Genomic DNA, 14,711 nt, shown 5'->3' with positions numbered 1-14,711 from the left:
TTGCCTTAAATTAACATTTCCTGACTTTGGGGCTTTTTTTTTTTTTTTTTTTTTTTAAGAAAACCTTTTGAAGCATCTACATCCCTTAAAGGATTTTCTCATTCAGTCATTGATACGTATTTACAGCCTTCAGTTTAACAACATTATGTGACTGGGGACACCTGACTGTGCTTGCTAATACCAGTCCTACTGGTATTACTACTGGATAAAGCCTACTGGATAAAGCCTTGCTGTCAGTAGCTCACACACCTTCTCAAGCAGGAGCACAGGAATAGGAGCAGCTTTCCCAGCCACGTCTTAACTGCTCTGCACATACATGTCTGTATAGAGGACTGGGTGCTCAGAAAGGAGATGATGAGATACCCACAGCTGACAAGCACTGTGATTTTTTTTTTTTTTTTAAATTCTGGGTGTCTAACTGCCAAACCAGCACAAATTGGACCTAGAGGACCTCACATGATGTGCTGATTGCACTAGGATGGGCTGAAATGCACTCCTCAGATGAACTCATGGGCCAGGATCTCAGCATCAAGCTCATCTTGGGGACCAGAGGGGGTGACGGACAAAACACTGGGAGGCTACTGACTCGCCTGTGCTGCCCGGTGAGGAAATCCCTTGCAAAAAGCCCACGGGTTTCAGGCTTGTGTTCGCTTACCAACTGTACAAGCTATTAAGATGTTCTTCTTGATGGCAAAAAAAAAAAGCACCTGTTTTGGGCTCAGAAATCCAAAAGCTTAAAGACTAGCTACAAATGAACATTTACCCCTACTTACTAAAAACAAACAACCATTCGATTTTAATACCAAGTTGAAATCCTCCCCGCCCCGCCGCCCCAAGTCCTTTCATTCCACAAGCAGTGCTGGATGGCCAACGTCAATCCTCGGGGCAATCCAAGCTTGGATCAGCCCCTGACAATTTCCTGGGCGCATGGAAACAGCAGTGCCTGCTACATCGCAAAAGAGAAAAAACAGCTTTTTCGACAAGTGCATTGGCTCTCTCCAGCTCTGTGATAACATTGAGAGGCCCCGGAGAGCAATTCACCACGAACGGGAGTATATCGGTTATGTGACAACCTTAATGACACAGCCCAGACACAAAAACCCGAGTAACCTTTGAGCTGCCTCTCCACTCCAGCGCTATTGATGAGTGTGCTCAGGCAAACATAATTAATTTTTAGTGGCAGCCTAATTTTGTGGATGCTCTGGTTGTCAGGGGGCTGGTGGAAGGTGGAAATAACATTGACCTTTTCTCCCAGGAAACCTGGCTACTTGAATGAATTCTTGCTCTCATTAGGAAAGGGTCCAAGATGCAGCACATTTTACGCCTCCCTTTAGGTGACACCAACCAGCCTCCTAAAGGTCAAGCTGCCTTTGATGAGTTGATCCAAGATCAGAGTTTCCTATTGCAAAAAAAGCAATGAGTTCTTCTGGCCTGAACCCCTTGGTGGTATTTATGCTCAAGGCCACTGCTGCTTTATAGGTACCATTGATCTCTTTGGACATTCAAGTCTTCAGAAGGATGAATCAACCCTGTGTCATTGGGGTTTCGGGTGTTTTTCTATTGCCTTGGCTAATTATTGCTGCCTGGTAATGCCAAACCTTCTCATCATTTCAAATAAAGCAGCGTTCTCGCTTCGCAGCACTGACTGTGTGGTTCAGCAGATAGTTCAGTTTCATGATAGCATTTAATAGCTTATATTTAAGCAAGAGGAGATTTATGCACGGGAAGCTCTACTTCATTTTGTAGAAAGGGACGTAAGCAGCGAGGATAATTTGACTCTCTAAGGATGAGTTTGATGTCACGCAACAAATTACTATCCTAGCTCAATCTTCTTCATCACTTTTATGGGCTCTCACTGCAGATAGTAATCTAAAACATTTCTGGCACAGAGGTGTCTGTGCAGGGCTCTGAACACACCGATTACCACCAGTCAACCTCGCAGTTTCATAAAGAGCCGATACACGAGGCTCGCCTTTGGTGAAGGGGGATATCAGGTTTATGGCTTTGTGGCTGTCTTACTCAGATTTCAATTTTGTGCCTTTCTGGGGCCCTACGCTCTTGCAAAAATTGAAATCCAGCCAAGATTCATTTCTCTGCTCTGGCTTGCTGGGAGACAAAGTATTGGGTGGGAGAGGTGCCGGGGAGGGATGTCCACCACCGCTGCCCCAGCGTGACATTACCAACCCTGTGCATTGCCGTGCAAACAGAGCACGACAGCTAGTGAAGCCCCACGCACAACTGAGAGCAAGGTAGCGCGCTGCCACATCCCCTAAAGACCACGAATAAAGCTGCAGTGAAGATGCTGGTGTGTCTTATCTGGCATTCCTTAATAAAAGATTAGCTGAAGCTAATCAGGAGGGAAAGTTGTCAATTCAGGATCCCAGGATGCTTCTTTTGTAGTAACAGAGGGCATTAACCCAAGCGCCCCGGTTAAATGCCAAGCAAAGCCATCTCCCTCTGGCTCCTCAAGTCCCCGCTGCAGTTTCCAGATGAATTCAGTATCATTTTCTCCATCTTAAACCATCATGTATTCTTACTGTGAATAATAAAAGCCTTTTTGGTCTTTCCTCCTTCCAGAGAGAGCAGCATTTCATCTGCCTGCACTGTTACATGTACACACACAGTTTATTAATCAGCTGGTGAAAACGCTCTGGGCTGAAAAGTGCTGGAGAAGACACGTTACCCTTACACACACCTTGCCCTGCCTTTCTTCTTTTTTTTTTTTCCCTTTCCTTTTTTAATTGATAAATGAAATTCAGAACCAACCCTTCCAAGGCAAACAGGAGTTTCATGTGCAAAAAAGCTGCCCAAAAGGCAGCTGCGGCTGCACACAGGAGGCAACTGCTCGCAACATCCCCGTAATGGAAAAGAAATTGCAAAAGCTCTGAGAAGCCCTGGAGTCAGCACTAACACACGGACTTTTAAGAAGCAGTTTCCCATTTTAAAATGTGCTCAGGGTTTTGCATGAACTTGTGTACGGGATATCCCTGTGCAAGCCATCACCAATCACTGCTGTAGCCCACCATCCTACCATGGCGCATACTGGCTGCTACCCATCGCTTCTCACACTCCAAGGTCATTTCCTACTTATTTTATATTTACAGATGAGTTTTCTGTTAATTATAATTATTACACTTTGAACTCCACAAGCTGTGAACGAAGCAGATGCACAAACCAGTGCCTTTTTTCCTTTTTCCCAAACTCTGCAGTTAAAACCAGCGGCTCAAAGCCTGAAGACAATTCCCCATGGTGTAACTCCAAAACAGCCCCTTGGACCATGCCAGGAGCCCGGCGGGTTTGCAGCCGTGACCTGGGGGAGCCCAGGCTGCCTCCTCCACCACCTGAATCCAGCTCTTTTGTAAGCAAAAGGAGGCCTGGATTTATGAAGAACCGCCACTAATCATATTAATATGCAGAAGTAAATGACAGCAAGTGCTTTGTGCCTCTCCCCAGCTGGCAAATCAAATGCTCCAGGGCTTGGGCTTATTAATGCGCCGTGCACAGAGCTGCACAGCTGGAGACCAAGTGCTGGGGGTGGGGAGGCTTTGGGGGAGTGGGGGGGACATCTGTCTAAATCAATTGTCCCTCCTTGATGTCAAAATCCGTGCAATAAGATGCCATAGTGCAGCAGGAACAACGCTCTGCAGACCCACCTCAGCAGCACGGAGATGCTGTTTAAATCTGTTTTGCCTGGCACGAAATCCTGGGGGGGGGGGGGTTGTGGAATCAAAGAAACCATGGAAATGCTCTCAATTTGTGCCCACATCAGTAAACTTTTGCGAGATGAATATTCAGGGTTGGCAGCATTGGCCTCCAGCCACCCGCACCTGCCCAGGATCACCCTCGCCCCCCCAAGTCCTCTCCGCAGTGGCTTGGCTGCAGGATCCCAAAAGTTATCAGGGCTTTTGTGAGCAATGAGGAGGAACAGCCCTGTCTCGAGCCAAAAGCATCCCCGTGGTGCTGGTTGCACGGAGCAAATGTGGATGATTTGTGTTGCAAATCCCTTTGAACTGATGCCTGGAGCATCCCAAACTTCTGGCAGGTCCTGGACATGCTCCACTACAGATCCCAAAACCCAAAGCAGGGAGTAGATCCCTCAACACAGCTGTGATAACCTATCCTTCACCAGAAAAAAGCCACCAGAGAGACACCTTCTCTAAAATATGACCTACCCCAAGCTGTGTATGAAGTGAGGCAGCGAGGCTCATGCCGGTGTTGGCATGATGTCCCAGGGCACGTCTCTGCTCCGCAAGCATCCCACTGTGAGCTGGTCCCCAGGCACGTGCAGCTGGAGGAAGGTCAGGGCTGGCTGAGAAGCGCTGCTCGTCACACCATGGATGGCACCACCGGCACTTTTCCCCTCTTTAGAGACTCAAGGAGGACCCAAACAGCCCTTCCCAGAACAGCCAGCAGCCGCAAACAAATCCGAGCTAACCTCTACAGCATCAGAGCTCGCGTGAAGACCCTGGTTCAAAATTAAAGCCACGATAATTCAATTTATCTAAATTCAATTTGGAAATGGAAAGAGAGCAGCGGAATTAAGGCGGCTTTAATGAGGAAGAAAAGCAGCGGCATGGAAATTCAATGCCACTGAAACCACCTGCACCTCGGGCTAATTTGGATTAATGCTACAGACATGCCTCAGCTCCTCGCCCTCAGCCCGGAGGGAGGGCGAGCATCCAGCACCTCGGGCACGGCAGAGGTTGGTCCCCGAGCTCCCACCACAGACCGTCGGCTTCTCCTTTTCCCAAACCACAAGCCCCTGGAGAAGGGCTTTCTCTAGCCACCAACAGATGGTTTTCCACTACATCCACCAGCTGATGGCAGGGTTGGTACCCACCAGTCCATAACAGCATGGAAAAACCCTGCTGGGAAGCAAAAAATAAACTGCAATCAAAATGGGTTGGGTGTGAAGGAAACAGGCTCTCTGCGCGACCTAGATCAAAAGTCTTGCTCGTAGCCCGTGTTTTTTATCAAGTTAAATAATAGCAGCCTGTAATACTATGTGATAGTCTCCTAAGTAGATTGAAGCCTCAAGCTTTATAGATTTCATGCTTCTTCTCAGTGCAATTTTATAGCACGTTTCTCATCCCCTTTTTTTTATTCAGCGTGTTACTTGATTAATTGGTATGAAATGTTCATCTTTATCCAACAATTCCTGAAACACAAATGCAGAACTCTCTGATTGTATTTCTTATTTACAGCCCTGTAGCCTGAGTGATTTTCAATTTACTGTGCTGCTGTATTAGGTCAATATATAACACCTTGGGCCACTCCAGAAAGATTAACCAGAAGTGGATTCCCTTTCCAATCAAATAGTCACCGCTATAAATTAGTTTCTTTTACTATATTTGATTGCATTTCTGCCACTTTCCCTATCAAGTGCAATAAAACAAACACCCTCCGCAGCCCCGCCGCTCCCCGGCACCTCATCTTGTGAGACAAAGATGTGTAACCGCAGAATTTGGGAGACTCCGTGCCATATGTACGGCTGGCTGCAGCTTCCACCTACGCTACTGAGAGTCTGTGGTTTGCTGTTTCCCCCTCGGTTACTGGAAAGAGTTTTCCCCGATCTAAATTTTTTCCATCTTGCATTTTACCTCCATGCAGGATTGCTAGGGTTTTTTGTTTGTTTGCATCGTGATTCTCATCGGGATTATTTAAGGCTTTCTTGAAAGCACAAAGGTGATGTGAAGACTTCAGCCACAAATTATTTTCCCACTCTTTTCATGTCTAGTATGCTCATGGTTAAAGTAAAATGCCGGAAAATATAAAGTCTAGAAGTGCAAAATTCAAAAGATGGAGGTTTCCAGTTCTTTTTCTTTTTATCGTCATTTTTTTTTCCACACACCTCATGATTTTGACAGTCCTGACACAATATTTTTGCACACCCAAAGCTGGCAAGGCTGCCTGATGCCATGACACCCCGACACAGTCAAAATACCTTTTTCTTTGCACTTGAAAATCAAGACTGAAGCAGTCTGTGTACGCTCGCTATTCCAAAATTAGACTGCACATAAATTTAACATGTTCAAATAACGGTCTTGCATATGCAGTCAAGCAAAAGGTGTATTTTTCTATTACAAGCAACTTGTTAGACAAGATATTTCAGCTTCCCAAGATATTAATGGATACTCAGTAAAGGTCTTTTTAGAATGACAATACATTTCACTTTGTTTGCCGAGTCAGTAAAAATTAAATCACTTTTTGTATTACAAAGCATATCCCAGTGTGACATGGTCACAGCAGCTCCTGGAGCAGCCCTGTCCCAAGCTACAAACCAGTATTTTCCTTCTTTGCTTCTCATTTGAATTGCAAAGAACAGTTTAAAAAAGAAAGCAGAGATCCTGAGGCATGCAGCCAGTAGCAAAATGAGAATTTTTGAGTCCACGCACCAACTATTTTCATGCGGGGCTGTGAAGGAGAACGTGGTTTTATGGCATCTCCAAGTCTGGAGCAAAAAGCAAAGCAGCTACAGGACTACATACAGAACAGGATGCCACCGTTTGAACTTGGCATTGATAAAAATCAGCCCTGCATCCCATAGAACCACAACTGGCCTGTGCCAACGAGGGTCTGCGGGTCCCGGGGTGCAGGAGGAAAGGTCCCACAGGGTGTCCCGGCCATGGCTGGGATGGAGAGGCACCGAATTGGGGCCTGGAGGGTTCTTTGGGTGGCTGTTTTCTATGGGGCAGACCCCTGCAGGAAACATGAGCCAAGGCCACCACGATGGGCCAGAGCAATGCATTCTTTTTCCCTGTGAAGAGCTCTCTGTGGTGATGGAGGTTGGTCCACCTTCAGCATCTGTGAAGCCCTAATGGGGTGCAAACACCATGTCTGAGACAGCAGCTCGGTGGGGACAGCTCCAGATAGCTCTAGGAAAACTTGGATTAACATGGGACAACCAGCTGGGAAAGGAAATGGTTTGAGCAGCCATGTTTGAGGGACGCTGCGGAAGTTGGAAACTGGAGAAAAAGGTCAAGTAACTCAATCACACAAAACCATGGCCTAAGAGGCAACTAAAGAGCAGCTGCTGAGTACAAGATGGCTACTGGGAAAATGGAGCAGCAAAACCAGTCTGTAGAAGTGTCTAAAAAGTTAAAGATATGGAGAGAATGGAACAGCTCAGGTTAGAACGGAGATATGAACTCACTGGGAAGAAAAACTCAACTCCTTCCATCCTGGAGGTATCCCCACGGCTGGACCTCCCCGTGCCTACACGTGGCTTTGGTGCTGCAACACGAAGTTCTCACCCCATGTCCGCCCCCATCCCTCTCCACAGCAAGGGCTGAAGTTCACTACTAAGAGCTGCGTGCCCTTGACAAAGGTTTTCATTGGAGAGCCAAGTTTGTGCAGTCCCAGTGGTAGCAGCTGAGGAGATTTAATTCCAAACACATTTACATTATTACGCAAATATTTGGAAATCATCAACTCCTTCACTTACCTACTAAGAGCTGAGTTAAGTGTTTCCATGGGAACAGCAACTATTAACCACTATAGTTAATATTTTTATTCTGGTAGTGTCCAGAGAGCTCAATGAAGATTGAAGACAGCTTGTACAAGGCGCTGTATGAATGTAGAGGATGAAAAAGTCTCTTGTTGAAAGGCAAAGATTAATGTTTTATGAGCTTCAAAGTCAAATACCAGTTCTACCTGGACCTGTAAGAACATGGCCAAATTTGCTTGCAATGAGTCCAGGAGCCTCTCCTACACCATTTAACCAAATCAAGAGCCCTATTTAAATAGTTTTGCCTTGAATCTTATAGCATTTCCCAGTCCGATAGAGATCTTAATAAGTATCCCAGCACAATCCAGCCCCATAGTATCAACCCAGTTCTAGGGATGTGAGAATCCTCCCTATGCCTCTAATCTTTAGCTGAGTACAAATTTAAGTTAAATACGTGTGACAGTAGCAGTGGTGAGGTCCTGGGGGAGCAGGACATCATCAGGGGCATCTTGAAAATCAAAGGCGTACATTGCTCCCTTCCACATGTGGTCAAAAGTCAAGTCTAGACTCAAAAGACTCTAAAAGCCACAAGATTTAAAAAAAAAAAAAAAAGCACTTGGGGTTGTTTTTTTCCCCCCTCAGGTTTCCAGTCCACAGCCATAGCCAGGTTTCAAGCACCCTTGCCACATGCAGGGCTTGAAAGTTGTCTGAAGAGAGTGACCAGAGCAGAAACTGCTGTCCCACCTAACCTCTGGATGACAGTGATGCTCACAGATGTGGAGGTACCAGACTGGAAACCTCCTCCCCACTGCCACAGGCTCTCCTGCCCAGCTTCCCTGCCAGACGGCAAGAACAAGACCTGGTTGATCCTCCTCCCTCATCTTTTGTCTGCCCAATTGGTTTCTCCACTTGCTGCTTTCTTTTTTTTTGCCTCCTGTGTAATGAGAGTCTGGTTTACCCAGCCGAGACTGATCCACCTTTCCCAGCATCGCAGCGATAGAAAAGCGCAGCTCTAAAGGCAGCGCATTTCTGGATGGGTTCCTCCTGAAGATTCTCCAAAAGGCAGCTCCAAAAAGCAAGCCTAAAGTGAGACCGGTGTGACACAAGGTCTGCGTCTCCATGGGGAACCTCAGAGGGGTCCAAAACCCAACGAAGTTGAACATACAGAGTTTGCGGTGGGGTTGTCCAAGCCTGCTATATCTCCAAGCCATCAATGCGGTGATTTCCTGCCCCCACGGGCTCCCCAAGGCAGTCTGTAAGCGATAAAGCATCAGAGGTAGAAGATGCACTTCATCTGCCCACTCTGTATTGTGAACCTGTTTTGCCTTTAAAAGGACAAGACTTCAAACAAATGCAACAAGTCAGAAATTATTATTTCAGATCACCGCCTCCTCCCCCTCACCTGGGCCAGATCAGGCTGACTTTGAGTACGAGATAAAAACTGGAAGGCAAAGCTCTTGATATAAAAGCCTGTGCAATTTTAAATGATTGATGGGACCGTGGGAATCTGTTTAAATCGTAAGAATCAAACACCACACAAATAAAATTTAAGTTTTGAATGAATTCAACCAACTCTCCTCTTTGCTACTGAGCAGATGTTTGAAAGGTGCTCGAAGGGGCTCATTTGCACAGGATGACGGAGCGACAGCGACACAAAACCTTAAGTGGTATTTGCTCCTCTCCCTTTCCTGATACCCAAAAATAAACACAACCTCATCCTGAAAAACTCCAACCACAATGCTCTGCCTTGCAACTGCCAGAGAAACAGAGAGGCTGGCAATTTTTCCAACATTTGTTTGGATGTTTTGTTTAAAATGTCAACGTGGGTTCATGAAAATTGCAGCCACCACTGCCGAAGAACTGATAAGGCTTGCTCTAAATGGCTGGCTTTGGTGGCACATGTCATTCCCCATGCTGTCCCCTGCCCATGCCACCCCTCTTGCACAGCCCAGCCTCCTACCCGCTATTTTTGGGGCAGCGTTCATTAAAGAAACTGGCACCAGCGTTGCCAGCAACTTCCACCATGGAGCTCGGTCGGGATGACGGGAGCTGCTGAGCTGCCCTTGCAGGAGGCAGCGTTTCCACGTCCACTCCGAGTGCTGCCGTCCCAACCCGTGAGACCTGCCAGGCAGCACAGAGCCCCAGCCTTTCTGGTCAGAACCTTCTGCCCTTCTCTGTGCCAGGAGTAGAGGGCTGCAGTGCACTGGCTCTTCAGAAGATGCCCGACCCAGCTGGGTTTGTCAGGGGACAGATGCCATCCATCCCAAATGGTTCGAGTGCAATGAGCCGAGCCCTCGGTCCACCCAGGCAGCACTAACCCAAGCAAAGACAACAATTAGCGCAACAAATGCCCCCAAATTTGAAGGAAGAGGAAAACACAGACAGCAGCTGGAGGTCCACCTTGAACACGGCCTCCCAAAAATGCCTTTCTAGGGAAGAGGGATGTGCTGGAGCATCTGAAGGAGACACCACACCTCTTGTCACCCACGAGTGCCCACCCTTGTCCCAGGACAGGCGATGACACTCCTGTTTGGCATCCCAAACTTTGGTGCCGAGACACCCAAGTCCAGAACTCACTGATGAGCTGAGCTATAGAAATGCTGGTCCCAACTGGCAGCCGCAGACACCGAGAAGAAAAGCAACTCGTTTCTGTACAGACTGAGCTCCTCTTGCTTTCAAGAGCTATTAAGTTTAGACATTGGTTGGGGAGGATGAGATGGGATGGTCTTTCCAAAAAAATCACCAGTACATGCACGTTTGCAGGAGGAAAAAGAAGGTCTTACCTGTTTCTCCCCATATTGGCAAATATTCATCCTGCTGTATGTCTAGCATGATTTCCAGTCCATTGCCTGTCCCACCCTTAACCGTGGTAAGAAGAGGCCGTCCTTCTTCTCCTGAGTTAAACATGTAGCATTTCCCATATTTTGTAAACACCTGCGAGGAGAGAAGAGAGAAATAATATAATATTTCCCATATAATCAATGCCTCTTCCCACCCGAACACAGGCAGAGGGATGAGAAACGGCCACATGCTGCAGCTTGAAGGGAAATGTCTGCAGATAAATCTAATCCAGTTTAATCATTTAGCGTATTGTGTTCTCCTTACAGAAAATAAAAGATGGAAGAGAGGCAGGGAAAGCCGTTTTACAGCAGCGAACAAATGTCTTCAGCAGCTCGCCAGAGTCATATCATGTTAAGTCTCCGAGAAACACAAGTACACGCTGTGTTTGAGCTTGTACTAAACTATAATACAATTCCTTGGTTTCGTGCGAGGCACTTCAGTCTTGGCAAATAATAAGAGTTAAAAACACTTGGGCAAATGAGGAAAGATTTCCTCCATCGCTTTTGCTCTTTCTTTAGTCTCATTTTGGCCCAGCTCTTGAAAGAAACTCTGGGCAAAGCCCAGGTGGGGGCTGCCAAGCCACCAGCAGCTCTGCAAAGTGGGGTGGACATGGGTTTCCATGTGAGGTGGACATGGGTTTCCAAGTGAGGTGGACATGGGTTTCCACGTGAGGTGGACATCGGTTTCCACGTGAGGTGAACATGGGTTTCCAAGTGAGGTGGACATGGGTTTCCAAGTGAGGTGGACATGGGTTTCCATGTGAGGTGGACATGGGTTTCCACGTGAGGCAGCTCTTGGTGGGGCAGCAGAGATGTGACTTATTTGATTGCAGTGGCATTGATGGTGTCAGGCATTGACAAGTCCTGTGCTCAGCCTTCCCCTGAACTGGGAGAACGTATGGAAAACCAAAGATTAAAACACAAGTCCCTCCTATGCCTTGCACTGGCAGACCAGGGGACGTGCAGATGTGCAGAACTTCCTCCTATACTAAAAGAGGATAAAATGTCTCAGAGCCATTTAGAAATCCCCTAACCATCGCATGTGGTGACTCCTGACAAGCACCAGCATGAAGCAGGGAGCATAAGTCATCTCTGAGTCACTCTGCTGCTTCACAGCTCTGGAAAGTCCAGGTTTTGCATCAGTAAGCAACTGGCAAACACCGGTAATGAATATTCAGAACGAAGGGAGCCCAACACCAAGCGGCACGCTGGCTGCAGTCCCATCAGAAATCAAAGTTGCTAACGCAGTTGCTGAGATCATACGACCCCAAAATGATTTATAAAACTAAACAGAAGCTGGAGTCATCAGCAATTTATTCCCCTCAAATATTGACATATGCCTTATAATCACAGCATCAGGGAAGCAGGTGAAAAAAGAGAAATATGAAATCATATTCAAGTTAAAAACCTCCAATTGGAGCAAAAGGGATGCAGACAATATGAAGCATTTGCAGGAAAAAAAATATGCCCTTTATAAAAGATTTTATATCCAAGTGAAATTCCCATTTTAATACTTGACTGACCTATTAAACCATTCAAGCTGGAAAGATAAGCTGAACAACAGCCTGTGTAAGCCTGTGTTAGCAGCCAGTGCCCATAGATGGGTTTTCCCAGATAGGCTTTGAAGGCAGAAGTCAAAAATATCTAATTAGGATAGTTTAAAATACAGCAAGAAGAAAACTTGCATTAGTGAAAATCACGGGACAAGCAAGCTTATATTGAGAGCAACAGCACAACGTAAATGCTGAATAACGATTTAGATGCTGATGTACCCAGTGCAGTCTTTAGCCAAATAAATCCAGGCAATTTTATGGGGCTTTTTATACGGCCCTTTTTAGCTGTAAAATTTTAAGTGTAAAACCTCCAGTTAGGGCACGTTTATCCAACAAACAAGATCTAAAGTGACAGGGGCCTGAGGCTCACTTCAGCTGCATGTCTGGGACCCCAATCCCAGAAAAAGAAATCAAACGGGGACTTGAAAAGGAAGGGATGTTCCTCCATCCCCTCTGCTCCACCCTCAGCAAGCAACCATCAAAGCCCATGAAAGGCTGCTGGCCATGGCCAAGAGCTCATCTGCCATGAGCTTGGCAGATGTTTCTCTTGCACAGCAGGAGAAGATGGGAAACCTGTCCAGTCATACACAACCTGGGATGTGTTGACCCAGGTATGGGAGAAATGCAACTGCTTCCCGGCCCCACATCTGCTCCTGAGCAATGGCAAGGCCAGGGGACTATCTGAGACACAGCTTACATCCAGGTGTTGCCGGCATCATCTACATCGCTCCTAGGACTCTGCAAGGAAACATTTCCAAGGAAGCCTGGTGATTTTCTGCTGCTCTTTAGGACCACCAGCAAGCACAGATCCTCATTAAGGCTCCTGGTGCGTATCTACCCTTTCACCTCTGCAAATCAGGCAGTTCCTTACGGCTTTGTATAGCCAAATACCACACTGGAGCCATGACTGTCATATGATGGAGAATATGAACACTCGTCCTAACAAGACATCAGGCACCTTTGCTGAAGTACCCAGAGCTAGCAAACAGCATGAAAATTTTAGGGTAAGATCACCACCAGGCTTAGTCGCTAAGCAAAGAACTGGTGCTCAAGAGAAGACCAACAAGGGATACGGCAGCAAACAGCAGGGACCAGGAGAAGACCTATAGAGCGAAACAGCTGGGGAGGAGGACCAAATGCTAGACTTGATTCAGGGCTTTTTATTCCTTCGGACCAGCTCGAGCCCAGTTTCATGCATGGGATGCCCATTTGGGCTGGAGCACATCTTTCCACTAAGTTTCACCCACAAGGAGTTGAGCCCAAGTGCTCCAAGGCGGCTCCTCAATGCAAACCAAAGCACGGTGAGTGGGGACAGCTGGGAGATTCACTCCCAAAGCACACTTCTGATCCAACTAAACCCCATGTAGATGCCTCCCCTTGTGCTTTGAGCTGGCTGCACGCTGCTCCCACTGCTCACCTCCAGCAGCCCTCACTGGGCCAGCACCACCAGGGCTGAAAGCACAGAGAACTGAAAATCAAAGAGAATAAACTGAGGAGGAAGAAATGAGAGCCTTTCCCTGCAGGACAAGGTTGCTTGCAGGGACCCTATGGGAAAGGCAGCCGTGAGCCATGAGCAGTGTTAATGCTCAAGCAGTGACCGGAGGTGCCTTCAGGCAATCTTCTGCTAGGCTTAGCCCTGCTCCCAGGCAGAAAGGAGTCACAAATACATCAAACAAACAAACAAACAAGACAGGCAAAAAAAAAAAAAAAAAAGGGAAAGGAAGAAGGAAAGGAAGGGAAGAAAGTGACCCTGCTCACTGCAGCTACAGACCTCCCTAGAGGCCCCTGAAGAAGCCCCCTAGGAGACCTCTTGCTAGCTCCTGCACTACAGTCCCAGCAGTCACCGTGCTACTGTATACATCATGCCACACGTAACAGCAGCTTCACCTCTACGTACAACCTCTCCACATCCCAGAAAACACATCCCATCCGACCTGCTCTCCACCGACGCTGCATGGAGCAAGCACCTTTCTGAGCACGGACATGGTGTTTAACCTCAGCTTGAAAACACCAGCGGCCGTTTCACAGTGATGAAGCCTTTGAGGCCAACAGCCTTGCTTAGGAGGCAGTTGCGGAGAGACAGCAGGCAGTAAAGAAAGCCCTGCAGGGTTCGTTTTTCCTCCACGGCACAGCTCCCATGGGATGTCCATGCCCCACTGCCAGCTAGCTTCTCCCTCAAACCCTTCCACCTCCTCTGCTGGGAGAAACCCCGAGCAGTGCGTGCCTATATGGACAGTCTCCTACCAAACCATACATAAATACCATATATATATGGCATCCCCATATAGAAAACTTCCCTGCACACAGCCGAGCCGTGAACAGCAGGGCTTAGCCACGGTGCTCAACACCCAACCGCGGCGGCAGACTACGGCACGGGGCAACCACGAGTAACTCTCTCTCGAGCCTCAACCACAAAGTTTTCCATCTCTCCCTAAGAAGCTATAAAAGACTATTTATAACAGCACTTAAAAAGACATTGCCAAGTTCAAAAATCCATATGCATTCATTTCAACTCACATTAAACGGGGCTGTGCTGTTCCTCACCTTCTCACCTTTGCCATGAACGATTATTTGGGAAGATATAACTCTTTTTCAGGGGATCCTCTTGGTTTCAGGCTCTTTGGGCTCCCTGATAACAGGGAAGGATTCAGAGCATTATCAGATCATCAGGATAAAAGGACAGGGCTGTTTGGAAAGGGCAACATCAGTATATACTAACTGCCGTGATACACCTGAGACAGTAAACATGAGGCAAACCAGAATGATTTAACCTCAGTTTATTTGTCTTAGGGGAAAACAGCACTCCTTGCTGTTAGTAATGTTTTAACTTGCAATAAAAAGAAGGTCCAGCACAAGCTAGAAACAAAAATA

The 14,711-nt window shown here is 47.1% G+C and overlaps 1 protein-coding gene across 3 annotated transcripts in view; it reads right to left on the bottom strand.

The window, feature by feature from the left end:
* The window catches only part of ASIC2 (acid sensing ion channel subunit 2), a 515,886-nt gene that overhangs the window by 38,470 nt on the left and 462,705 nt on the right, over positions 1-14,711 (bottom strand). For all 3 annotated transcript variants that reach the window (XR_012046055.1, XR_012046056.1, XM_072885662.1), the window contains exon 2: positions 10,231-10,381. Coding sequence is in view for 1 of the 3 variants with exons in the window: in XM_072885662.1 (XP_072741763.1) it covers positions 10,231-10,381 (151 nt within the window). In the remaining 2 variants the exon portion in view is untranslated. The remainder of the gene's footprint in view (positions 1-10,230; positions 10,382-14,711) is intronic.

Source organism: Ciconia boyciana, chromosome 22 (genome assembly GCF_034638445.1).
Source record: "Ciconia boyciana chromosome 22, ASM3463844v1, whole genome shotgun sequence".
NCBI classification, from domain to species: Eukaryota; Metazoa; Chordata; class Aves; order Ciconiiformes; family Ciconiidae; genus Ciconia; species Ciconia boyciana.
Note: the sequence above shows the minus strand (reverse complement) of the source record. Positions and strands in the feature narration are given on the sequence as shown.